Genomic DNA, 26,360 nt, shown 5'->3' on the forward strand with positions numbered 1-26,360 from the left:
TCAACTACAACAGCATTACTAGAGCATAATTTATGAGTCAATCTGCAAAGGACACTTGAGTGATTGCCTGTGGTGAGGTAAAGAATCAATCATCACTTGTTCCAAGGCTCCATACAATTTCATAGGAGTGCATTAGCAATATAAGATCTTGATGTGAAAAGGCTAAATATTTTCAGCAGGTCAGGCAGCATCTATGGAGAGAAACAGAGTTAATGTTTCAAGTTGATGATATTTTATCAAAACTACACAGATGCTGACAGATGTTTTCACAGATGTTCCCCAACCTCCTGAGTTTTTTTTCATCTTTTTTTTCTTCATTTTAGATTTTGAGTATCTGGGATATTTTGTTTTTATTTTAAGTGTACACTTGCTGCAAGGCAGAATTGTATTTTGTTTGCTCTGAAAATAAATGTAGCACAAGCCTTATTTTAACACATCAATTTCAATGTAACAAAATGGAAAAAATGTCACCCTAATTTACAGCACATAATTTCTGCAATGACAGTAAACTTCAGGGAATAGAAAGCTGTTTTATTAACCATGGGAGAAGTAAAAATGGGGTGATAGAATGGATTAGAAATATTCTGTTCTGCCAATCAATTCAATTTCCCATCCATAATGCTCCATTAAGCTGATTCATAAAGCCAGAAACCTATAATTTTCCTGCTCTAAAGAAAGGAACACTAAAAATAGTTGACAATTAGGACAGGCTGGAAAATTCAGCAGTAAACCAAATTTTTTCTGAAAATGTGAATGATGTATCTATAACCTAATATATGCTGGCAGTGTTTTTCTTCTAATTGCAACTGTAATTTAGAAATAGAAACTGTTAATTATTCTGAATTTACAATAAAAATGGAAAGCACAGGTACTGTATATTTATAACTTCTATCACTTCCCTCAGGCTTTTACAATGAACAGTTTAGCACAAAGATTTAGAGGACTGTCAACATTTGTTTGGATGATTTATAGTTTGTGAAATATTCTCTATCAATATACAATATAGTTTGGAGCTGCAAGACTTCCATAAACTAATCATACTCTCTTTTCTTCTCCCTTACATTTTATATGAATCCATAATGTTCTTGGAAGGAAAAGGCCATACTTTGGCTCCAACTCATCTGATTAAGTCATTGTAAATCCATATCCACTGATGGGTTATCCTTGGTTTGTGAGTACATGAACTCCCACGATTAGCAGGGGTCTCCTGGACCACATGTGGATCACTGACCATAGGTCTTCCAGGTAGAATGTAATACACCACCCTGCTACTGATGACAGGTTAAAACAGACAACCATTTGGTGAACAATGTACTTGGTAACATATCTGATTGTTTAATCAAAAACTGAGTAGATTAATGAACAATTATAAAAATGGCCCCAATCATTACACTCCATTAACTGTTTGCACAGGCTGATATAAAATGTAAGAACGCTGAAATGGTTTCCTAACCAGCAGATATATACATGGTTCAAACCAAAAAGATTGTAGTTTGATACAAGTTTTAATATTAAACTCAAAGCATATTCATGATCTGCTCAAATGAATACACACATCACCACATCTGGATAATTGACCTTTTCTGGCAGAGAGTATGGGTGGTCATCACATGGCTCTCAACATGTCAGGTTAGCTACGTTAGAAAGTTCTCCAGTTGATACTGTTATGTTTGCTCAAGCAAGAAGATATATTTAATTTCAAATTATTTTGTCATCTTGCTTGTTTAAACATAGTTGATAAATGGAGGTTATTTGAAGAATTAGTACAAGTTTTCAGCACTGTATTTGTTAATAAATATATTATTATATGAGTAAAAGGGGGAAAGGTGCCAAGTTCACATAAAGTGATGGTGCCAGAGCTTTTGTTGAGAGAACATTTAGTAGTAACTAAAGTCAATTTAAACTTGTAAATATATTTTATGCATTTAAATATAAGGTAAAAATCAGATGCATTTATGAGCAACACAAATGCTCATATGAGCAACAACCACAAATATCCCAACTTACTCTCCCAGCAATATACCCCAACACCAAACAACCCATATTCCAGCATACCCACAGGGGTCTTATCTTACCTATCTCCTCTTTGTCCCACTCCCTGAACTTGCATTGTTCTCTAGTTTCTCTCCTCAAAACTTATAACTCATGCTCCTGAGATCCACCTCTGAATCTCTTCCCTATTTCTCCTAAACTGCTGACCAGTACTACAAGGCATTAGTCTACTCACAGCTAGAATGTTATAAACAGGAAAGATATACTGGAATTGGACGCAGTCCAGAAAAAAATCCACAAGGTTGATAACCACTTTGGAAAGATTATATAATGTGAGGAGTTTGGGTAGTTTGGGTCTGTACTTGTTGGAAAATAGAAGAATGAGAAGTGACCTTCTTAAAATGTATAAGATTCTTAGAAGAGTTGATAGGGTAAATGCAGATAGGTTGTTTCCCCTTGTGTGAGAGTCTAAGGCCAGGCAGCATGAACTCATATAGTTAAGATACAGATGAGGAGGAATCTCTTCTCTCTGAGGGTTATAAATCTGTAAACTTCTTTACCACAGAGGGCTGTTGAGGCTGAGTCCTTGTGTATATTTAAGGCTGAGATAAACAGATTGACGGATGGGCAGGGAGGCCGACAGATTCTTGATTTGAAAGCCTTCTTCAGACACTGTGGTTGAGATTTATATTGATTTAAATCATGAAACCTTTTTTTCAGGCTGTGAATAAACTATGCAAATTTAAAACATTTTTAAAAATTTTACTGTTGCCTTGAAAAAAACTAGAGTAGATGGTGGTATTCTGGCCTAGCCACTAGAAAGACATTTCAAAATTGAGTTTTGTAGGTAGTTTTTTCAGCTGTGCTATATATTATGCAAGTTTGGCTGAGATCCAACTATATTGAGGAGACAGGCCGCCTACTTGTGGAACGTTTCAGAGAACACCTCTGGGACACCTGAACTAACCAACCCAACCACCCCGTGGCTCAAAACTTCAACTCCCCCTCCCACTCCACCAAGGACATGCAGGTCCTTGGACTCCTCCATCGCCAGACCATAGCAACACGATGGTTGGAGGAAGAGCACTTCATCTTCCGCCTAAGAACCCTCCAACCACAAGGGATGAACTCAGATTTCTCCAGTTTCCTCATTTCCCCTCCCCCCACCTTGTCTCAGTCAAATCCCTCGAACTCAGCACCACCTTCCTAACCTGCAATCTTCTTCCTGACCTCTCCACTCCCACCCCCACTCCGGCCTATCACCCTCACCTTGACCTCCTTCCACCTATCGCATTTCCAATGCCCCTCCCCCAAGTCCCTCCTCCCTACCTTTTATCTTAGCCTGCTTGGCACACTTTCCTCATTCCTGAAGAAGGGCTCATGCTCGAAACGTCGATTCTCCTGCTCCTTGGATGCTGCCTGACCTGCTGCGCTTTTCCAGCAACACATTTTCAGCTGCGATCCAACACCCGCTAATGGACTTTGCTCAGCAGGGATTGTTGACACAGTTCTCAGGACAGTCACAGTCAATAATGTGACTGACTGATTTTATCAGAAAGAAATGGAAATAGCTGTTTTGAAGACATTTGAATGATTATTTGTTCACTTTGACAGATTATGAGCACATCAGATAAAGAAGTATTTTTGTTTTCAAGAGGAATTTCAAGGGTCATATATGTTTATTGTTTGTATTAGCTTTTTTTGGCAAAGTTAATTTCAGCTGGAATTTGAACAGGTGATTCTTTTTATTTCTTGATATTTCACAACCTTCCAATGTTATTATATATCTCATGAGTTCCCGTATATTGGGATACTGAATGAATGGGCATCGGTTGGAATCACATAGAGAGCCAGCCTGTTGTACCAAGGAACAGACAAGGGCATGCTAGTCTGTAAGCCTCAGCAATGCATCCTAGCTGGATGTATATCAGGACCTTGCAGTCCTCTACTCTTGAAGATGAAAAATTTCAGATGGATGGGTTGGTGTTTAGACATTGGGAACATGACATCACAAATTGTCTTGACTCACATTTCTCAACTTAGTATACAAGTCTCTTTCACTCATTATGCCTGGCTTCACTCACTTACATTGGGTTTTCATTTAGCAATGCCTTGTTAGTAATTTTCTAACTCTTGTTTTCAAATCTCTCCATGACCTCAACATCTTTAATTCTGTAACCTCCCCCAACATGTCATGATATGTTATTTTTGAACTCTGGCCTTTTGAGCATCCTCACTTTTAAATACTCCACTACTGCTTGTGGACTTCAGCGGCCTAGCCTGTAATCAGTCAAATTCCATTTTTGAATCTGTTTGATTCTATCTAGCCATTTAAATTCTTTAAAATTTGCACCTTTTTTTTGGTTATCTGTCCTAATATCACTTTTACTATTTGCTTCAAAATTTGCTTTGTAGCACCTAAATGAAGCACATGACAATGTTTGATCATTTTACGGGCTATATAAGTATGTGCTGCATCTGTTGAAAATATTCCATTTGTGGAACATGGAATTAAACAATTCATAAATGCATATAAAAAAACAACCTCCAAACATAGCTCTGAATTTCCTATTAACATTTTAGAAATCATTTTGCCATCATTTAATCAGAATCATTGCTTCATTATTTAACTGCAAAATATGAATAACTTTGTTTAGTACACACAGTTTGTATTATTGATTGTGTGAAAGGAAAATCATAGTGTGAACCTCAAAGTTTTGTTAAAAAGCAAAAGTGTGAATGGACATTGCTGCACATTGACTATTTCCCATCATTGGTTGAATCTTCACTAGAAACCTTAAAATGCTTCGGAACATATGGAATATATTGCATAGAGTGTAAGGGTCTGAAAGGTTTAACGCTGAAGAACTCCTTAAGTACCCCCCAATATGATGATGTCATGTGAACTTGGTGACAGAACACTTTAGGATGTTGAAGGAGTAAGACCTATCATCTGGGTCTTGTTCCTTATCTCTGTAGCAATGGGCTACATTTGCTGTTAAAGATTCACTGCAAAACAGGATAGTCCCCAACTGCTGTGCTGCTTCTTTCACCCACCTCCATCCACATGCACCACCTCCCCACAAACTCCCCATTTGTATCAGTGCATGCGACTGTCACCACACTGCAAAGGCACTGTAATTAAACCATTAGTTTATTTTTCTGCAGGTGACATATTAGGAATATGCATAAGTACCATATTGTGAAGAATTTTGTTTTATTTTTTGTGCAGATCCGTACATCTTATACAACAAATCCCACATGCTTAAACTGGTTAAATATGTGTCAATTATTCCTATTTAATTGGTAATCTGTTTGTTTGCAATGATTTGTTTTCTTATTTAAAAGTGTGTGCATTTGTGGAAGTGCAAAAGAGTACACGACTCACATTTGAAGCTGAAACCTTCAGTATTGTCACTATGTTGTCAGGTTTTTTAAATGGAAACATTCATTAAAGATAACAAACAGTGAAATTCACAACTAATCTTGGAGGAACTGTTGGGTGAATTCACAGCACAGGATCAGATAAGTTAATCGTTGTTTTAAGTCTGTCCAAGAGAAAGGCTGCTGTAGTGAGTATAGTGGATTCTTTCTTGATTATATGTTTTTGGAGATAAGTCTCTTGATTAAACTTAAAATATAAGCCAGAGCTATTAATTTAACCTGGGGCAATGTTTGTAGAGGAATAAGACGGTGTTATTTTCTGGGTCTGTAGATTGTGAAGGAGCAAAAATGACCTTTGCAGTGATATGTACTTCTTGTCAGATGTGGGAGTTTAAAGAGAGTTTAAGGGTTACTGCGGATTATATCTGCAATAAATGCTGTTGGATGCGAATCTTAGCAGATCGAGTGGATCAGTTGGAGAGACAGATAGAAGCGATGAGGAATTTGCAACAGCAACAGTATGTGATGGATGGCAGTTATAGGAAGGGGGGAAAGTCTCAGATACAGTCACATAGATGGGCTAACTCCAGGAAGGGTGAGAGAGGTCGGCACCTAGGGCAGGAGTCTTTTGTGGATATACCCATTTCAAACAGGTATACTGTTTTGGAAAATGTATGGGGTGGTGGATTCTCAGGGGAACGTAGCACGAACAGCCAAGTTTCTAGTGTTGAGACTGGCTCTAATGCAATGAGGAGTACGTCGGCTTCCAAGAGATCAATTGTGTTAGGGGATTCTGTAGTCAGAGGTACAGACAGACGTTTCTGTGGCCAGCAGAGAAAAAGCAGAATGGTGTGTTGTTTCCCTGGTGCCAGGATCAAGGATGTCTCACGGGGAGAGGGGCCAGCAGGAGGTCATTGTCCACATTGGAACCAATGATATAGGAAGGTAAAAGGTTGAGATTCTGAAGGGAGATTATAGAGAGTTAGGCAGAAATTTAAAAAGGAGGTCTTCAAGGGTAGTACTCCCAGTGCTATGAGCTAGTGAGGGCAGGAATAGGAGGATAGAGCAGATGAATGCATGGCTGAGGAGCTGATGTATGGGAGAAGGATTCACATTTTTGGATCATTGGAATCTCTTTTGGTGTAGAAGTGAGCTGTACAAGAAGGACGGATTGCACCTAAATAGGAAAGGGACTAATATACTGGCAGGGAAATTTGCTAGAACTGCTTGGGAGGATTTAAACAAGTAAGGTGGGACCCAGGGAGATAGTGAGGAAAGAGATCGATCTGAGACGAGTACAGCTGAGAACAGAAGCGAGTCAAACAGTCAGGGCAGGCAGAGACAAGGTAGGACTAATAAATTAAACTGCTTTTATTTCAATGCAAGGGGCCTAACAGGGAAGGCAGATGAACTCGGGGCATGATTAGGAACATGGAACTGGGATATCATAACAATTACAGAAACATGGCTCAGGGATAGGCAGGACTGGCAGCTTAATGTTCCAGGATATAAATGCTACAGGAAGGTTAGAAAAGGAGGCAAGAGAGGAGGGAGAGTGGCATTTTTGTTAAGGGACAGCATTACAGCTGTGCTGATGGAAGATATTCCTGGAAAGACATCCAGGGAATTTTTTGGGTGGAACTGTGAAATAAGAAAGGGATGATCACCTTATTGGTATTGTATTATAGATCCCCCAATAGTCAGAGGGAAATTGAGAAACTAACTTGCAAGGAGATCTCAGCTATCTGTAAGAATAATAGGGTAGTTATGGTAGGGGATTTTAACTTTCCAAACATACACTGGGACTGCCATAGTGTTAAAGGTTGAGATGGAGAGGAATTTCTTAAGTGTGTACAAGACAATTTTCTGATTCAGTATGTGGATGTACCTAAAACAGAAGGTGCAAAACCTGACCTACTTTTGGAAATAAGGCAGGGCAGGTGACTGAGGTGTCAGCGGGGGAGCACTTGGGGCCAGCGACGATAATTCTATTAGTTTTAAAACAGTGATGGAAAAGGATAGACCAGATCTAAAAGTTGAAGTTCTAAATTGGAGAAATGCCAATTTTGACGGTATTAGGCAAGAACTTTTGAAGGCTGATTGGGGGCAGATGTTCGCAGGTAAAGGGACGGCTGGAAAATGGGAAGCCTTCAAAAATGAGTTAACAAGAATCCAGAGAAAATGTATTCCTGTCAGGGTGAAAGGGAAGGCTGGTAGGTATAGGGAATGCTGGATGACTAAAGAAATTGAGGATTTGGTTAAGTAAAAGAAAGAAGCACATGTTAGGAACAGTCAGGATAGATCAAGTGAATCCTTAGAAGAATATAAAGAAAGTAGGAGTATACTTAAGAGGGAGATCAGGAGGGCAAAACAGGGACATGAGATAACTTTGGCAAATAGAATTAAGGGCAATGCAAAGGGTTTTTACAAATATATTAAGGACAAAAAGGTAACGAGGGAGAGAATAGGCAAGGCAGTCTTTGTGTGGAGCCACAGAAAATGGGGGAAATACTAAATGAATATTTTGCATCAGTATTTACTGTGGAAAAGGATGTGGAAGATATAGACTGTAGGGAAATAGATGGTGACATCTTGCAAAATGACCAGATTACAAATGAGGAAGTGCTGGATGTCTTGAAATGGTTAAAAGTGGATAAGTCCCCAGGACCTGATCAGGTGTACCCGAGAACTCTGTGGGAAGCTAGAGAAGTGATTGCTGGGCCTCTTGCTGAGATATTTGTATCATCAATAGACACAGGTGAGGTGCCGGAAGACTGGAGGTTGGCAAATGTGGTGCTGCTGTTAAAGAAGGGCGGTAAAGACAAGCCAGGGAACTATAGACCGGTGAGCCTGACCTCGCTGGTGGGCAAGTTGTTAGAGGGAATCCCGATGGACAGGATGTACATGTATTTGGAAAGGCAAGGACTGATTAGGGATAGTCAACATGGCTTTGTGCATGGGAAATCATGTCTCACAAACTTGATTGAGTTTTTTGAAGAAGTAACAAAGAAGATTGATGAGGGCAGAGCAGTAGATGTGATCTATATGAACTTCAGTAAGGCGTTTGACAAGGTTCCCCATGGGAGACTGATTAGCAAGGTTAGATCTCATGGAATACAGGGAGAACTAGCCATTTGGATACAGAACTGGCTCAAAGGTAGAAGACAAAGGGTGGTGGTGGTGGGTTGTTTTTCAGACTGGAGGCCTGTGACCAGTGGAGTGCCACAAGGATCGGTGCTGGGCCGTCTACTTTTTTCATTTACATAAAAGATTTGGAGGCGAGCATAAGAGGTACAGTTAGTAAGTTTGCAGATGACACCAAAATTGGAGGTGTAGTGGACAGCAAAGAGGGTTAACTCAGATTACAACAGGATCTGGACCAGATGGGCCAATGGGCTGAGAAGTGGCAGATGGAGTTTAATTCAGATAAATGCAAGGTGTTGCATTTTGTGAAAGCAAATATTAGCAGGACTTATACACTTAATGGTAAGGTCCTCGAGAGAGTTGCTGAACAAAGAGACCTTGGAGTGCAGGTTCATAGCTCTTTGAAAGTGGAGTCGCAGGTAGATAGGATAGCGAAGAAGGCATTTGGTATGCTTTCCTTTATTGGCTAGAGTATTGAGTACAGGATCTGGGAGGTCGTGTTGCGACTGTACAGGGCATTGGTTAGGCCACTGTTGGAATATTGCATGCATTTCTTGTCTCCTTCCTATCAGAAAGATGTTGTGAAACTTGAAAGGGTTCAGAAAAGATTTACAAGGATGTTGCCAGGGTTGGAGGATCTGAGCTACAGGGAGAGGCTGAACAGGCTGGGGCTGTTTTCCCTGGAGCGTTGGAGGCTAAGGGGTGACCTTATAGAGGTTTACAAAATTATGAGTGGCATGGATAGGATAAATAGACAAAGTCTTTTCCCTGGGGCTGGGGAGTCCAGAACTAGAGGGCATAGGTTTAGGGTGAGAGGGGAAAGATATAAAAGAGACCTAAAGGGCAACTTTTTCATGCAGAGGGTAGTATGTGTATGGAATGAGCTGCCAGAGGATGTGGTGGAGGTTGGTACAATTGCAACATTTAAGAGGCATTCGGATGTGTATATGAATAGGAAGGGTTTGGAGGGATATAGGCCGGGTGCTGGCAGGTGGGACTAGATTGGGTTGGGATATCTGGTCGGCATGGACGGGTTGGACCGAAGGGCCTGTTTCCATGCTGTACATCTCTATGACTCTATGACTCTAAATAGCCAAACTGTGTTCACAATAGATCACTTAGAATGTTGGAGAATTGAAGCTTTGGGGAGATTCGAAGACAAGAAAGAAATGTTTGCTGTCTCACTGTTTTCATATTGTGTAAGCTCCTGTTGTTTGCCTTCATTTATAAAAGTGCTAACAACCTAAATGATAGAATTTCCAACTTATGTTGTAGTCGGGATTTTCTAACTGTAGGTTACTATGACAAGTTAGCTGCTGAAAATGGTGACAGTTTGAAAACATAAAATATAAGCATAGGATTCCAATAAATTAACTTGACAATAAGATAAATTGTGATTAAAAACACCATCCCCTCAAGATATTTTATGGTGTGATCAGGAGCTCTGATAACAATTCTAAATAAAATGCTTCAGATTTCTCCAATGCCTCGACATAAAAGCTTGCAAAAATGTAATGATGGAATACTCGCTACTTGCCAAAATGAGTGCAGCTGCAGCAATACTCAAGAAACCTGATACCGTCCAGGACGCTTAATTGGCATCACATCCACAAACATTCACTCCCTCCACCACTGATGCTCAGTCAGAGCGGTGTGTACTAACTGCAAGATGTTCTGCAGAAATTCACCTAAGATTCTTAGACTGCACCTTCCAAATCAAGGATCACTTCCATCTTAAATGATAAAGGCAGGAGAAACATGGGAACACCATTATCTACACGTTCTCATCCAAGCCACTCACTATCCTGACTTGGAAATTTGTCACCATTCCCTTAGTATTGCTGGGTCAAAATCCTGGTATTCACTCCCCAACTTATAGCACAAGGACCACAGCAGTTCAAGAAGGCAGCTCATCACCACCTCTTTTAATAGCAACTAGGGAGAGCCAATAAATGCTGGTCAGCCAGTGATGCCCATGTAGAAAAAAAAGTAATTATTGATTATAGGTAACAATGATAATGTTAATTATGGTGAATATTGTATATGAATTATGCATTCCACACATACTGGTGTTAAAAATCACACAACACCAGGTTATTGTCCAACAGGTTTATTTGGAAGCACTCGCTTTCGGAGTGCTGCTCTTTCATTACCTGAAAGCAATGAAGTAGGTGAATAATTGAGTATTCATAGGTTCGTGGGAATATGAGTTAAGACTTTCCAAATGTGAGAATTTATTTCAAAATGTTTATTCCTTATTTATTTTTTGTATTAAACTTATAATCAAAGCACTGCTACTGCGAAACAGTAAGAGTATTTTATCAAGACATTATATTATAACCAAAATATTGGATTAGGAATTGCTACAGTTTTAATAAATTAAATCCTACCAAAATTATAACTTTCATTTTGAGTATCATCTTCGGTGTTAAATGTCCCTTTATTTAATAGTTGAAATCATTGTTTGCAGTGTTTGTTTTAGATATGTCTTCAGAGTATGACAAGAACATATTTCACTGGATATTATACTGAATTCAACGGTTAACTTCCATAAGTAGAAAAAGTGAATAATAGAATGTTACTGAAGCAAAAGACATATTGCTGAACTACAGGACAGGGACACGAACACAAAAATTCAAAGGAAAGGGTGATTGAAAAAAATCAAACACAAGTTCTAATATTAGATTTGCTTCCATGATTGACAAGATTTGCTGAAGTTTTTGAATTTGTTCAAATTACAATACAATAATAAACAAATTAAGATGAGCAGTAATGTGTCTCACTTACACTTGCCTGATTCTACATATATTCATATGCATGGGCTGTCCAATGTAAGCTGAAGGAGCATGTTTAGATTATTTGTCACTTTTTAGTTAAATGAAATCACGGATGACAATAGCTTCCTGATGCATCCTCAATGGAAATACCTTGACCAATTAGAGTTAGATCTCAGCTAATGACTACCCTTTTCTCACACAGTATAAGTGATAAGATGAAAAACGTCCACATCTTCACTTTTTTTACAGCAATTAAATTCTTTGCCACCAGTTAGCTAACAAATAATGGAAGTAAGATGACAATAATTACAGAGACATGACTCAGGGATGAAAAGGACTGGCTCTTTAATGTTCCAGGATACAAATGCTATAGGAAGAGTAGAAAGGAGGGCAAGAGAGGAGGGGAGTAGCATTTTTGATAAGGGATAAAATGGCAGCTGTACTTAGAGAGGATATTCCTGGGAATGCGTCCAGGGAAGTTATTTGGGTGCAAGTGAAAAATAGGAAAGGGATGGTCACCTTTTTGGGATTGTATTATAGACCCCTAATAGTCAGCAGGAAATTGAGAAACAATTTGTAAGGAGATTTCAGTTATCTGTAAGAATAACAGGGGTGGTTATGGGAGGGGATTTTAACTTTCCAAATATGGACTGGATTGCCATAGTGTTAAGGGTTTAGATGGAGACAAATTTGTTAAGTGTGTTCAAGACAATTTTCTGATTCTACATGTGGAAGTGCTGACTGGAGAAGGTGCAAAACTTGACCTACTCTTAGGAAGGAGAAAGTGAGGTCTGCAGATGCTGGAGATCAGAGCTGGAAATGTGTTGCTGGAAAAGCGCAGCAGGTCAGGCAGCATCCAGGGAACAGGAGAATCGACGTTTCGGGCATAAGCCCTTCTTCAGTCACATGCCCTGCCTTACTCTTAGGAAGTAAGGCAGGGCATGTGACTGAGGTGTCAGTAAGAGAGCACTTTGGAGCCAATGATCATAATTATATTAGTTTTAAAATAGTGATGGAAAAGGATAGTCCGGATCTAAAAGTTGAAGGTCTAAAGTGGAAGAATTTCAATTTTGGCAAAAACTTCCTCCAGTTGATTGAGGGCAGATGTTCGCAGGTAACTGGAAGGCTGGAAAATGGGAAGTTGTCAAAAATGAGATAATGAGAGGCCAGAGACAGTTTGTTCCTGATAGCATGAAAGGAAAGGCTAGTAGATATCATCCAGCATTCCATACAAGAGAAGTTGAGGTTTTGGTTGAGAAAAAGATTTAAGCATATGTCAGGTATAGACAGGAGAGGTCGAGTGAATCCTTAGAGTATAAAGGCAGTAGGAATATACTTAAGAGGTAAGTCAGGAGAGCAAAAAGGGGACATGAGATAGCTTTGGCAAATGGGGTTAAGGGGAATCCAAAGGGATTCTGTAAATACATTGGCTAAAAGGGTAATTACAGAGAGAATAGTGCCCTTCAAAGATTAGCAACGCAGCCTATGTGTAGAGCTTCAGAGATGGGGGAGATACTAAACAAATATTTTGCATGAGTATTTACTGTGGAGAAAGACATGTAAGATATAGAATATGGGAAATAGATGGTGACATCTTGAATAATTTCCATATTACAGAGGAGGAGATGATAGATGTCTTAAAACACATAAAAGTGGATAAATCCCCAGGAGCTGATCTGGTGTACCTGAGAACTTTGTGGGAAGCTAGGGAAGGGATTGCTGGGCCTTTGCTGAGATATTTGAATTATCAATAGTCAAAGGTGAAGTGCAGGAAGACTGGAGGTTGACTAATGTGGTGCCACTGTTTAAGAAAGGTGGAAAGGAAAAGCCAGGGAACCATAGACCCGTGAGCCTGAAATCGGTGGTGGACAAATTGTTGGAGGGAATCCTGAGGGAATGGCAAGGACTGAATAGGGATAGCAGCATGGCCTTGTATGAAGGAAATCATGTCTCATGAACTTTATTGAGTTTTTTGAAGAAGAGGATTCTGGGTAATCCAAGATGGAGGATGGGGAGAAAAATTGTGACGTAGGAGCTGCTCCTTTTTTGAGATGTGTTAGGTGTTGGAGTTGATTTCCTCAAATTCCAGGAGCAGCAATTACTGTTTTATAAGCTGTTACATTGTTTTGGAACTTTGGGGACAAAAGATCAAAACAATGGCACTTCTAAAAGGAGAGAAGCAGACAAAAGGCAGTGAGTGCATTGTCAATGAGGGAAAGAGAGAAAGAAACCTACACTGCTAACTGACACAGCAGTGAAAGTGTATAATTACACTGGACATTGGAGTGCCCCTAGGAAAAAGTAACAAATAGTGAAATTTGTAGCTGACCTTGGAGGAACCTGTATGGGAGATTTCACAGCAGAGGAATAGACAAGTGCATAGTTTTTAACATGTAATCTTGCTGTAAGTCTCCAGTAGTGAGTAGAGTGGGCTCCTTCTTGATTATATGTTTTATTGAGATCTCTTGATTAAATTTAAAAAATATAAACATCTTATAAATATAAAATATCCTATAAATAGAAAAATATAAACCATAAGTACTAAGTTAGCCTGGAGCATTATTTTTTAGAGCAAAAAGACGGTGCTATTTTCTGGATCTGTAGATTGTGAAGGAGCAAAGATGGCTTTCAGTGGAGTGATGTGCCCTTCCTGTCAGATGTGGGAGTTTAGAGACAGTTTCCTTGTTACTGATAATTATGTCTGCAGGAGGTGTCTTTGGTTGCGAATCCTATCAAGTTGCATGGATTGTTTGGAGTGGCAGTTAGAGGCAATGAAGAATTTACAAGAGCAAGGGGGTGTGATGGATGGCAGTTATAGTAAAGGAGAAAAGCCGCAGATACAGTCAGATAGATGGGTTAACTCCATGAAAGGTAGGATGGATAGGCAGGTTGTGCAGGAGTCTTCTGTGGCTATCCCCATTTCAAGTATGCTGTTTTGGAAAATGTAGGGAGCGATGGTCTCTCAGGGGAATGTAGCACGAACAGCTAGGTTTCTGGTATTGAGACTGGCTCTAATGTAATGAGGGGTACGTTGGGTTCTAAACGATCAATTGTGATAGGAGACTGTTTAGTCAGAAGCACAGACAGACATTTCTATGGCCAGCAGGAAAAAATCAGAATGGTGTGCTGCCTCCCTGGTGCCAGGAACAAGGATATCTCAGAGAAGATGCAGAAGGTGACCTAATAGAGGTTTACAAAATTGAGGGGCGTGGATAGGATAAATAGTCAAAGTCTTTTCCCTGGGGTCGGGGAGTCCAGAACTAGAGGGCATAGGTTTAGGGTGAGAGGGGAAACATATAAAAGAGACCCAAGGGGCAACCTTTTCACGCAGAGGGTGGTACGTATATGGAATGAGCTGCCAGAGGATGTGGTGAAGGCTGGTACAATTGCAACATTTAAGAGGCATTTGGATGGGAATATGAATAGGAGGGGTTTGGAGGGATATGGGCTGGGTGCTGGCAGGTGGGACTAGATTGGGTTGGGATATCTGGTCAGGATGGACAGGTTGGACCGAAAGGTATGTTTCCATGCTGTACATCTCTATGACTCTATATTCTCAAAGGGGAGAGGGACTTGCAGGAGGTCATTGTACACATTGGAACATAGGAAGGGAAAAGAATGAGATTCTGAAGAGACAAGATAGAAACAGGCAGGAATTTGAAAATGAGGTCCTCGAGGATAGTAATATCTGGAGTACTCCCAGTCCTACGAGCTAGTGAGGGTAGGAATATGAGGATAGACAGATGAACGCGTGGCTGAGGAACTAGTGCAGAGGAGAAGGGTCCACATTTTTTGGATCATTAGAATCTCTTCTGGGTTAGAAGTGACGTGTACAAGAAGGATGGATTGCACCTGAATTGGAAGGAGACTAATATTCTGATAGGGAGATTTTCTTGAGCTGCTCGGGAGGATTTAAACTAGTAAGGTGGGGTTTGGGACCCAGGGAGATAGTGAGGAAAGAGATCAAACTGAGTCTTGTACATTTGGGAAAGAGAGTGAGTCATACAGGGCAGGCAGGGACAAAGCAGAGAACAAGGTAGGACTGATAAATTAAACTGCATTTACTTCATTGCAAGAGGCCTAACAGGGAAGGCAGATGAACTCAGGGCATGATTAGGAACATGGGACTGGGATATCATAGCAATTACAGAAACATGGCTCAGGGATGGACAGGACTGGCAGCTTAATGTTCCAGGATACAAATGCTATAGGAGGATTAAAAGGTGGGGCAAGAGAGGTGGGGGAGTAACGTTTTTGATAAGGGATAACATTACTGCTGTACGTAGGGAGGATATTCCTCGGAATACATCTAGGGAAGTTATTTGGGTGGAATTGAGAAATAAGAAAGGGATGGTCACCTTTGTGGGATTGCATTATAGCCCCCTTAATAGTCAGCAGGAAATTGAGAAACAAATTTGTAAGGGGATTTCAGTTATCTGTAAAAATAATAGGGTGATTATGGGAGGAGATTTTAACTTTCCAAAAATAGACTGGGACTGCCATAGTTTTAATGGTTTAGATGGAGAGGAATTTGATAAATGTGTACAAGAACATTTTCTGATTCCGTATATGGATGTACCTACTAGAGAAGGTGTACCTATTCTTGGAAAGTAAGGCAGGGCAGATGACTGAGGTGTCAGTGGGGGAGCACTTTGGGGCCAGCGACCATAATTATATTAGATTTAAAATAGATTAGATTAGATTTAAAATAGTAATGGAAAAGGATAGACCGGATCTAAAAGTTGAAGTTCTAAATTGGAGGAAGGCTAATTTTGATGGTATTAAGCAAGAACTTTCAAAAGCTGATTGGGGGCAGATGTTTGCAGGTAAAAGGACGGCTGGAAAATGGGAAACCTTCAGAAGTGAGATAACGAAAATCCAGAGACAGTATATTCCTGTTAGGGTGTAAGGAAAGGCTGATAAGTGGGGGAATGTTGGATGATGAGAGAAATTGAGGTTTTGGTTAAGAAAAAGAGGGAAACATACGTCAGGTGTAGACAGGAGAGGTCAAGTCAGTCCTTCCAAGTGTATAAAGGCAGTCGGAGTATACTTAAAAGGGAAATCAGGAGGGCAAAAATGGGACATGAGATAGCTTTGGCAAATAGGGTTAAGGAGAATCCAAAGGGTTTTAATAAATACTTTAAGGACAAAGAGTAACTAGGTAGAGAATAGGACTCCTCAAAGATTAGCAAGGCAGCATTTGTGTGGAGCCGCAGGAGATGGGGGAGATACTAATCGAGTATTTTTGCATCAGTGTTGACTGTGGAGAAGGACATGGAAGGTATGGAATGTAAGGAAATAGATGGTGACATCTTGAAAAATGTCCATATCACAGAGGAGAAGGTGCTGCATGTCTTGAAACGCATAAAAGTGGATAAATCCTCAGGACCCGACCCAGTGTACCTTAGAACTCTGTGGGAACCTTGCCAATATATTTGTATCATCAATAGTCACAGGTGAGGGTGCTGGAAGACTGGAGGGTAGCTAATGTGGTGCCATTATTTAAGAAAAGTGATAAGGATGAGTCAGGTAATTATAGACCGGTGTGGGCAAGTTGTTGGAGGGAATCCAGAAGGACAGGATTTACATGTATTTGGAATGGCAAGGACTGATTGGGGTAGTCAGCATGGCTTTGTGTGTGGGAAATCATGTCTCACAAACTTGATTGAGTTTTTTGAAGAAGTAAAAATGAGGATTGATGAAGGCAGAATGGTAGACGTGATCTATATGGACTTCAGTAAGGTGTTTGACAAATTTCCTCATGAGAGACTGGTTAGCAAGGTTTGATCTCGTGGAATAGAGGAAGAACTAGCCGTTTGGATACACAACTCGCTTGAAGGTAGAAGACAGAGGGGGGTGGTGGAGTGTTTTTTTCAGACTGGAGGCCTGTGACAAGTGGAGTGCCACAAGGATTAGTGCTGGGTCCACTACTATTTGCCATTTATATAAATGATTTGGATGTGAAAATAGGATATAAACTTAGTAAGTTTGCAGGTGACACCAAAATTGGACGTGTAGTGGACAGTGAAGAAGGATACCTCCAGATTACAACGGGATCTTGATCAGATGAGCCAATAGGCTAAGGAGTGGCAGATGGAGTTTAATTCAGATAAATGCGAGGTGCTGCATTTTGGAAAAGCAAATCAGAGCACGGCTTTACACTTAATGGTAAGGTCCTGGGGAGTGTTTCTGAACAAACCCTTTGAGTGCTAGTTTGTAGTGCAGGTTCATAGTTCCTTGAAAGTAGAGTCACAGGTAGATAGGATAGTGAAGAAGGTATTTGGTATGCTTTCCTTTAATGGTCAGAGCAATATATAGGAGTCGGGAGGTCATGTTGCGGCTGTACAGGACTTTGGTTAGGCCACTTTTGGAATATTACGTGCAATTCTGGTCTCCTCCCTATTGGAAGGATGTTGTGAAACTTGAAAGGGTTCAGAAAAGATTCACAAGGATGTTGCCAGGGTTCAAAGATTTGAGCTACGAGGAGGGGCTGAATAGGCTGGGGCTGTTTTACTGGAGCATCAGAGGCTGAGGGTAATCTTATAGCAGTTTATAAAATCATGAAGGGCATGGACTGGGTAAATAGTCTTTTCCCTGGGGTAGGGAATCCAAAACTCGAGGGCACAGGTTAAGGGTGAGAGGGAAAGATTTAAAAGGGACCTAAGGTGCAATGTTTTCATCCAGAGGGTGGTGTGCGTATGGATTTAGCTGCCAGAGGAAGTGGTGGAGGCTGGTACAATTACGGCATTTAAAAAGCATCCAGATGGGTATATGAATAGGAAGGGTTTAGAGGGATATGAGCCACGTGCTGGCAAATGGACTGGATTGGGTTGGGATATCTGGTCAGCATGGACGAGTTGGACCGAAAGGTCTGTTTCCATGCTCTATGACTCTATGAATCTATATTCTGTTATGTGCTAACCTTATTTAAAACGAGCTAAGAGAAAAGCGTAATAGGAATTTATATGGAAAACTAATGGTCCTTTGCTTCATAATTGCATATTTTGCATGGCCTAACTAATTCTCTTTAGAAGTTCCAGATAGACTCGATGCTCTGGCTAAAATCAGGATGATGATATAGCTTTGAGTTGCTGAGACTATATTATAACTAAATATTTGTCTGTGGAGATGTACAAAGCCAATCAAACATGCTTGAACAAAGCATACAGAAAATTTATATTTAAAGTGATCACTTGACACTTGCCAAGTGCCTATTGTTTTACAGAACAATTGTTGTAATAGCAAACAAAATAAGTTTGAAACCTTTTTGTGATTACCAAAATAAATCTGAGACAGGAATATATCTTTGTCATATGTTGGACAACTGCTATGTGCAGAAGTGATTTATTTTCAACAATATTCAGTACATTTGATAGTTTGGCTGTTTCCTATGATATGATCTTTAAGAATAAGAAACAAGAATAAGCCTTTCAGCTCAAATTCTGGTTTCTCATTCAATTAGATCACACCCTGATCTGTCCCTTAATTTACTTTAGTTATCTCCAATCCCTCAGTAACCTTTCCTAACAAACAAAAACACTGATCCCAGTTTTGAAAAGACTACTTAACCCATGTCCACAATTTTCATTTAAAATATGCTTCCTGATTTGGCCTACATTAATTTTAAGATGATGAGCTTTAGTTCTGGATTCCTCCACCAAACAAACTACTTTATCAGTATCTACACCATCGTGTCTTAATAATTTTAAATTTATTAATTAGATAACACCTCAACTTTCCAAATTCAACCAAATACAAGCTATGTTTATGCAACCTATTCTCATAAATTGCTCAGTAATCATTTAATTTCAGTTTTTATGCACACATTTACCATATTTTCCCGATTTTTCTGAAAAATGGAATTCAGCTCATAATAATGTACGTGTCTAATACTTGCTAGCTTTCTTAATTATATATATTTCCAGTTCAGCAGCAGGACCATAAACTATTTGCAAGCTATGAATTATCTATAGATGTAGACAATATAATGTGATCTGGAAAAGCTTATTTCAAGTGAAGGACTGGCTCTTGTTATTTTAGTTATATTGTACATATAAAGTACCCAGAGCCCAATAATGAGTTGCTATTCTCATAACTTTTCTCTTTTTAATATTTTTAAATAGTGGCTTCAGACTTCACAGAGTCACAGAGGTGTATGAATAGGAAGGGTTTAGAAGGATATGGGCCAAATGCAGGATAGTGGGACTAGATTAATTTAGCATATCTGGTTGGCATAGATGGGTTGGACCGAAAGGTCTGTTTCCATGTTATCTCTATACCTACATGATCTCACTGCAGAATTGCTCATGTGGAAGGAGGCCAATGGAACCATTGTGTTTGCACCCAGCTCTCTGTTTGATCGTTATCACTGAGTGATTTGCACTCAACTAATCATCGAATGCTTTCTTGAATACCTCAATTGATTCTGCCACCACCTTATTTCCAAGTACTGCTTTCCGGATCAAAGTTTGCTGTCTAAAACAGTTTTTCCTCACGTTACATTTGGTTCTTCTGCAAATAACTTTAAATCTGTGCCATCTTGGGCTGAACCTTACATTTTTCTTTTCACTAAGTTCAAGTTGTATTGACATTTTTGGAGGGTTTTTCATCAAGGGATCTACCAGGTTTTCACATTGTATTTTTCCAAACGTACTTAGCGACCACTCCCCTATGGCATCTCTTGCATGTCTGATTTCTGCTCTGTCTTACCATGTGCCATTCAAATGAATGAATGATTTATTTATTGTTTACATATATATTGAAGTGAAAAATGTTTTGTCACCACAATCCACCACCATTTTGAGGTATATTGAGGATGAAAAGTAATTATTAGCTAAGATTTCATCTTCTGTTTAAATTGGGATCTCATGGCATCAGGTACAAGGTGTTCCGGTCCACAAGGAGTCCTGCCCTGGGAACAAAATCGATGATGTGCGTGGGGTGAGACAGACCCTGGCTCTGCTGCTGCTGCTGTCACCTGGTTGATACTGCCAAGAGTCCAGAATCTGGGCCTGCCGCTGCCAGGAGTCCTCACCACGGACACCACTGCCATCAAGACACCAGGTTCTTGGCCTACCTCTGCCGGGAGTCCAGACTCTAGTTACTGCCATCACTGCTCAGAGTCCTGGTCCCTATGCCACCATGCCACCACCACCTCTCTGGTCTCAGAGGTGAAGAAAAAGGAAGTAGGAAAGCAAAAAAAGACACAATAATTTATAGAGAAACCAAAGCATCTGTCCTGGAGCGGATGTACTCTCTGAGCTTGAACACTACTCACTGTGGTGGCGCCATCTTGAAAAGTTCTTGGAATAACTCACTGCTCAGCAGTTATCCTGTAATTCATAAGCATTGCTTGGGCACAGGCCACATTTTAAAAGCCTGTTGAGTGCCTGGACAAGCACTGTCAGTCCAATGCTGCCCTGTATGGCTGCTGACATTTGCCCTGGACATAACAGAAAGTGGGAAATCCGTGCCCCAATATGAGGACTGAGTCCTTCTGGTTGGGATGGTACACAGGTGGGAATACCTCTCAGCCTGGACCATCTGTGCAAGCTCTGCTACCAGAACAATTCCAGCTTGGTCTGATTATACCACCCAGCTTCGAGAAACCTCAGCTATCTAGAGAAATGCTCAGCAGAGTGAAAGTCAATGTCCTCCTTCACTCTGTTAGTATAAGGACCATCATGCTTTCTCTGATACTTAATATCCACTCTATCTCTGCTATTTTATCGGCCCTCCCAATGAAATCCATGCCCTAGCTCTCTCACTCTTGCTTGTATTATCTTCCCACTCACAATATCTTTCCTACTCACTGTAACCCACCTATTCTCTGACACCTTAAACCCTTATTTGCTTTCTGCACTGCCTCCTCACTCATTTGGGACACTTGCTCACCTGCAGCAACAGATACAGCTGTGCCATCTATTTTCATCTCCTATAATAACTGCTGCTGTCTCATTCCAGGAGCAAAACAATCCACGATAGGGCATAAAGTGTCAAGATGTATGATGGCCTTCCCACCATTTGACTCCTCAAGCTACTTGAGGACTGGATCCTGATGCTGACTGCCCTGAGCAGGACCTGCACTGGTATTGGAAGCTGCCCATGACTTACTTTGCTGGGAATCCCTTATTGATGGCTATCCCCCTTGACCCAATAGGATTCCACGCTATAAGATATGTGGAATAGTCCATCTTCCGCAGCTACACGGGCACCATACCCCACCTTTTCCTCCGCTACATCGATGACTGTATCGGCGCTGCCTTGTGCTCCCACCAGGAGGTTGAACAGTTCATCCACTTTACCAACACCTTCCACCCCGACCTCAAATTCATCTGGACCGTCTCAGACTCCTCCCTCCCCTTTCTAGACCTTTCCATTTCTATCTCGGGCGACCGAATCAACACGGACATTTACTATAAACCGACCGACTCCCACAGCTACCTAGACTACACTTCCTCCCACCCTGCCCCCTGTAAAAACGCCATCCCATATTCCCAATTCCTTCATCTCCGCCGCATCTGCTCCCAGGAGGACCAGTTCCAAAACTGTACAACCCAGATGGCCTCCTTCTTCAAAGACTGCAATTTCCCCCCAGACGTGGTCAACGATGCCCTCCACCGCATCTCCTCCACTTCCCGCTCCTCCGCCCTTGAGCCCCGCCCCTCCAACCACCACCAGGACAGAACCCCACTGGTCCTCACCTACCACCCCACCAACCTCCATATACAGCGTATCATCCGCTGTAATTTCCACCACTAAGGATATATTTCCCTCCCCTCCCCTATCAGCATTCCGAAAAGACCACTCCCTCCATGACTCCCTTATCAGGTCCACACCCCCCACCAACCCAACCTCCAATCCCGGCACTTTCCCCTGCAACCGCAAGAAATGTAAAACTTGCGCCCGCACCTCCCCCCTTACTTCCCTCCAAGGCCCCAAGGGATACTTCCATATCCGCCACAAATTCACTTGCACCTCCACACACATCATTCTTTGCATCTGCTGCACCCGATGTGGCCTCCTCTATATTGGGGAGACAGGCCGCCTACTTGCGGAACGTTTCAGAGAACACCTCTGGGACATCCGGATAAACCAACCCAACCACCCCGTGGCTCAACACTTCAATTCCCCCTCCCACTCCACCAAGGACATGCAGGTCCTTGGACTCCTCCATCGCCAGAGCATAGCAACACGACGGCTGGAGGAAGAGCATCTCATCTTCCGGTTAGGAACCCTCCAACCACAAGGGATGAACTCAGATTTCTCCAGTTTCCTCATTTCCCCTCCCCCCACCTTGTCTCAGTCAAATCCCTCAAACTCAGCACCGCCTTCCTAACCAGCAATCTTCTTCCTGACCTCTCCGCCCCCATCCCACTCCAGCCTATCACCCTCACCTTGACCTCCTTCCACCTATCGCATTTCCAACGCCCCTCCCCCAAGTCCCTCCTCCCTACCTTTTATCTTAGCCTGCTGGGCACACTTTCCTCATTCCTGAAGAAGGGCTTATGCTCGAAACGTCGATTCTCCTGTTCCTTGGATGCTGCCTAACCTGCTGCGCTTTTCCAGCAACACATTTTCAGCTCTGATCTCCAGCATCTGCAGTCCTCACTTTCTCCTCTCGGATTCCACCCCTTGTTCTTGATCATTTTATGATTGGGAACAACTTGTCTCTATCTGCTCTGCCCAGCCTTCTTTTAAAAACCTCTATCAAATCACTTCTTTGCTTTCATGGAAAATAGTCTCGAGTTCTCCAAACTGCCTTTATAACTGACGTTTATCATCCGTGGGCCCAATTTTGTACAGAGAAAATGACTTATCAATAAATGCTGGTGGAACTACTAAAATATCTCATAAATCTTGGTGTTCTTACAATTGGTTAGCTGCATTGTGTGTTGTACCAAAGAGAGATCCAAAGTGTTGCAGTGTTTTGTTAGCTTGTTTTATATTATTAGAGACTGTTGATTTTCACAGTTACTTTCTGAAGCATGTTTTAAGTGTGAAATGTATTTATGGCTGTAAGTTTGATTTCCAGTGGTCAATACCAAGCTGCTTTCTTTTCCTTTACTTACAGGTTGTCATTGAACAGCTGCTCTCCTAATAGGATGAGTTCCGGTAGTTCGGATGAGTTCTTCCAGTCAATGAATCATGCAGAGCAGACATTTCGGAAAATGGAGAACTACCTCCAACACAAGCAACTGTGTGATGTTCTTCTGATTGCGGGGGATCACAAGATTCCTGCACATCGGTAAACAGACCCTTCGGTCCAACCCATCCATCCTGACCAGATATCCCAACCCAATCTAGTTCCACCTGCCTGCACCTAACCCATATCCCTCCAAACCCTTCCTACTCATATACCCATCCAAATGCCTCTTAAATGTTGCAATTGTACCAGCCTCCACCACTTCCTCTGGCAGCTCATTCCATACACGTACCACCCTCTGTGTGAAAAAGTTACCCCTTGGATTGCTTTTATAACTTTCCCCTTTCACCCTAAATGTATGCCCTCTAGTCTGGATTCCCCGACCACACTGAAAAGATTACATTAGATTAGATTAGATTACATTACAGTGTGGAAACAGGCCCTTCGGCCCAACAAGTCCACACCGACCCGCCGAAGCGAAACCCACCCATATCCCTACATTTACCCCTTACCGAACACTACGGGCAATTTGGTATGGCCAATTCACCTGGCCCTGCACATCTTTGGACTGTGGGAGGAAACCGGAGCACCCGGAGGAAACCCACGCAGACACAGGGAGAACGTGCAAACTCCACACAGTCAGTCGTCTGAGTCGGGAATTGAACCCTGGTCTCTGGCGCTGTGAGGCAGCAGTGCTAACCACTGTGCCGCAATCTAATCTAATCTAATCTAATCTAATCTAATCTAATCTAATCTAATCTAATCGACTTTGTCTATTTACCCTATCCATGCCACTCATAATTTTGTAAACCTCTATAATGTCACCCGTCAGCATCCGACGCTCCAGGGAAAACAGCCCCATCCTGATCAGCCTCTCCCTGTAGCTCAGATCCTCCAACTCTGGCAACATCCTTGTAAATCTTTTCTGAACCCTTTCAAGTTTCACAACATCTTTCCGATAAGAAGGAGACCAGAATTGCATGCAATACTCCAAATGTGGCCTAACCAATGTCCTGTACAGCCGTGACATGACCTCCCAACTCCTGTACTCAATGAAGGAAAGCATACCAAATGCCTTCTTCACTATCCTATCTACCTGTGACTCCACTTTCAAAGAGCTATGAACCTGCACTCCAAGGTCTCTTTGTTCATAAACACTCCCTAGGACATTACCATTAAGTGTATAAGCCCTGCTCTGATTTGCTTTCACCAAAATGCAGCACCTCTCATTTATCTAAATTAAACTCCATCTGCCACTTCTTAGCCCATTGGCCTATCTGGTCAAGATCTTGTTGTAATCTGAGGTAACCCTCTTCGCTGACCACTCTACCTCCAATTTTGGTGTAATCTGTAAACTTACTAATCATTTATGTAAATCATTTATGTAAATGACAAAAAAATTGAGGACCCAGCACTGATCCTTGTGGCACTCCACTGGACACAGGCCTCCAGTCTGAAAAACAACCCTCCACCACCACCACCCTCTATCGTCTACCTTTTAGCAAGTTCTGTATCCAAATGGCTAGTTCTCCCTGTATTCCATGAGATCTAACCTTGCTAATCAGCCTCCCATGGGGAACCTTGTCGAATGCCTTACTGAAGTCCATATAGATCACATCTATCACTCTGCCCTCATCAATCCTCTTTGTTACTTCTTCAAAAAACTCAATCAAGTTTGTGAGACTTGATTTCCCATTCACAAAGCAATGGTGACTATCCGTAATCAGTCCTTGTCTTTCAAAATACATGTACATCCTGTCCCTCAGGATTCCCTCCAACAACTTGCCCACCACCGACGTCAGGCTCACTGGTCTATAGTCTACAATGGAGCCAATTTTTGTATGTTAAAATTTGAACTAAATGGATAGGAAAAAGAATATGAAGAGTAATCTGGAATGATATCATTGACAAGTTATTCATCAATTTGCAACACTACCAATCGAAATATAGGAATTCTGACATTCCTCTGATGGCACTTTTTCAGGTCTTTTTCCATTAGTTTATTAGTTTGTAAGTTTTGTCAAAACCAGCATTTATTGCTCACATCTAATTGCCCTCGTACAGAGTACTAATGAGATAACAAGTTGGATTCTTGCATCTCAATTTTCTATTAGCATCAGTGTTATTGTAAACAATGAAGAAAGGAAGAGGTAATATTGTGGAAAGAAAACACCCTAATTGTGGGATTCAAGTTTTTAACATGACCACCTCTTTGCATATTTGATAAAATATCAATGTATTTTTTTGCCACTAAGAATGACTTTTAACAAATAAATTATCGATAAGGGTTGGTTAATGTTTATATTTGAAACTGCTTGGAGTAATGGAAATGAATATAACTTTATTGTTTCATTCGGAATTACAAAAATAATGCAGTCTGTTAAAGTTATAACTTCAGACAAACATGGGTGGAAGCTTAACAACAGGAATTAAACATTAAATCACTGTCCTTGTTCCTCCTGAGTCCCTGTTCTGAACTCTTGAAAGTGCCAGATGGTAGTGATTAAATGCTTTTGGCTTAATGTTCAATAAGCCAAGGCTTAACCAAGGCCTAATCAATGTTTGAATCCTATATCTGCTGAACAAATTTGATCTCATTAAAAACTTAAGACAAAGTAAAATTTCTTGACATTTGCATAATTAGTACTTCCTCTGAAACTAGCTGTTGCTGGGCAAAATTTTAATTTGTGTCTTGATTAATTCCATTAATTAATTGGTGGTAATTATAAATCCAAATGTCAGTATTTTATATTTTGCCGCCTAATTTACAATGTCATGATGTTTCAGCTAATGCCAAATTGAGTCTGCGCAATGTCAGTTCATTAAATATAATTAATTAAATATAATTATTTTCCTGAACTGAAGGTTTGATAACTGCTGTATAGCTGTCACCCTAATGATGTTGAAAAAACATCAGT

General features: G+C 41.0%; 1 protein-coding gene across 3 annotated transcripts in view; it reads left to right on the forward strand.

The window, feature by feature from the left end:
• The window catches only part of klhl4 (kelch-like family member 4), a 200,265-nt gene that overhangs the window by 97,373 nt on the left and 76,532 nt on the right, over positions 1-26,360 (forward strand). For all 3 annotated transcript variants that reach the window (XM_087992144.1, XM_043704512.2, XM_087992142.1), the window contains exon 2: positions 23,371-23,544. In XM_087992144.1, coding sequence (XP_087848270.1) covers positions 23,402-23,544 — 143 coding nt within the window. In that variant the 5' untranslated portion in view covers positions 23,371-23,401. The remainder of the gene's footprint in view (positions 1-23,370; positions 23,545-26,360) is intronic.

The sequence above is a fragment of the Chiloscyllium plagiosum genome, unplaced genomic scaffold, assembly GCF_037043375.1.
Source record: "Chiloscyllium plagiosum isolate Xiang-an unplaced genomic scaffold, Cpla_swu_hap1 HiC_scaffold_11, whole genome shotgun sequence".
NCBI lineage: Eukaryota > Metazoa > Chordata > Chondrichthyes > Orectolobiformes > Hemiscylliidae > Chiloscyllium > Chiloscyllium plagiosum.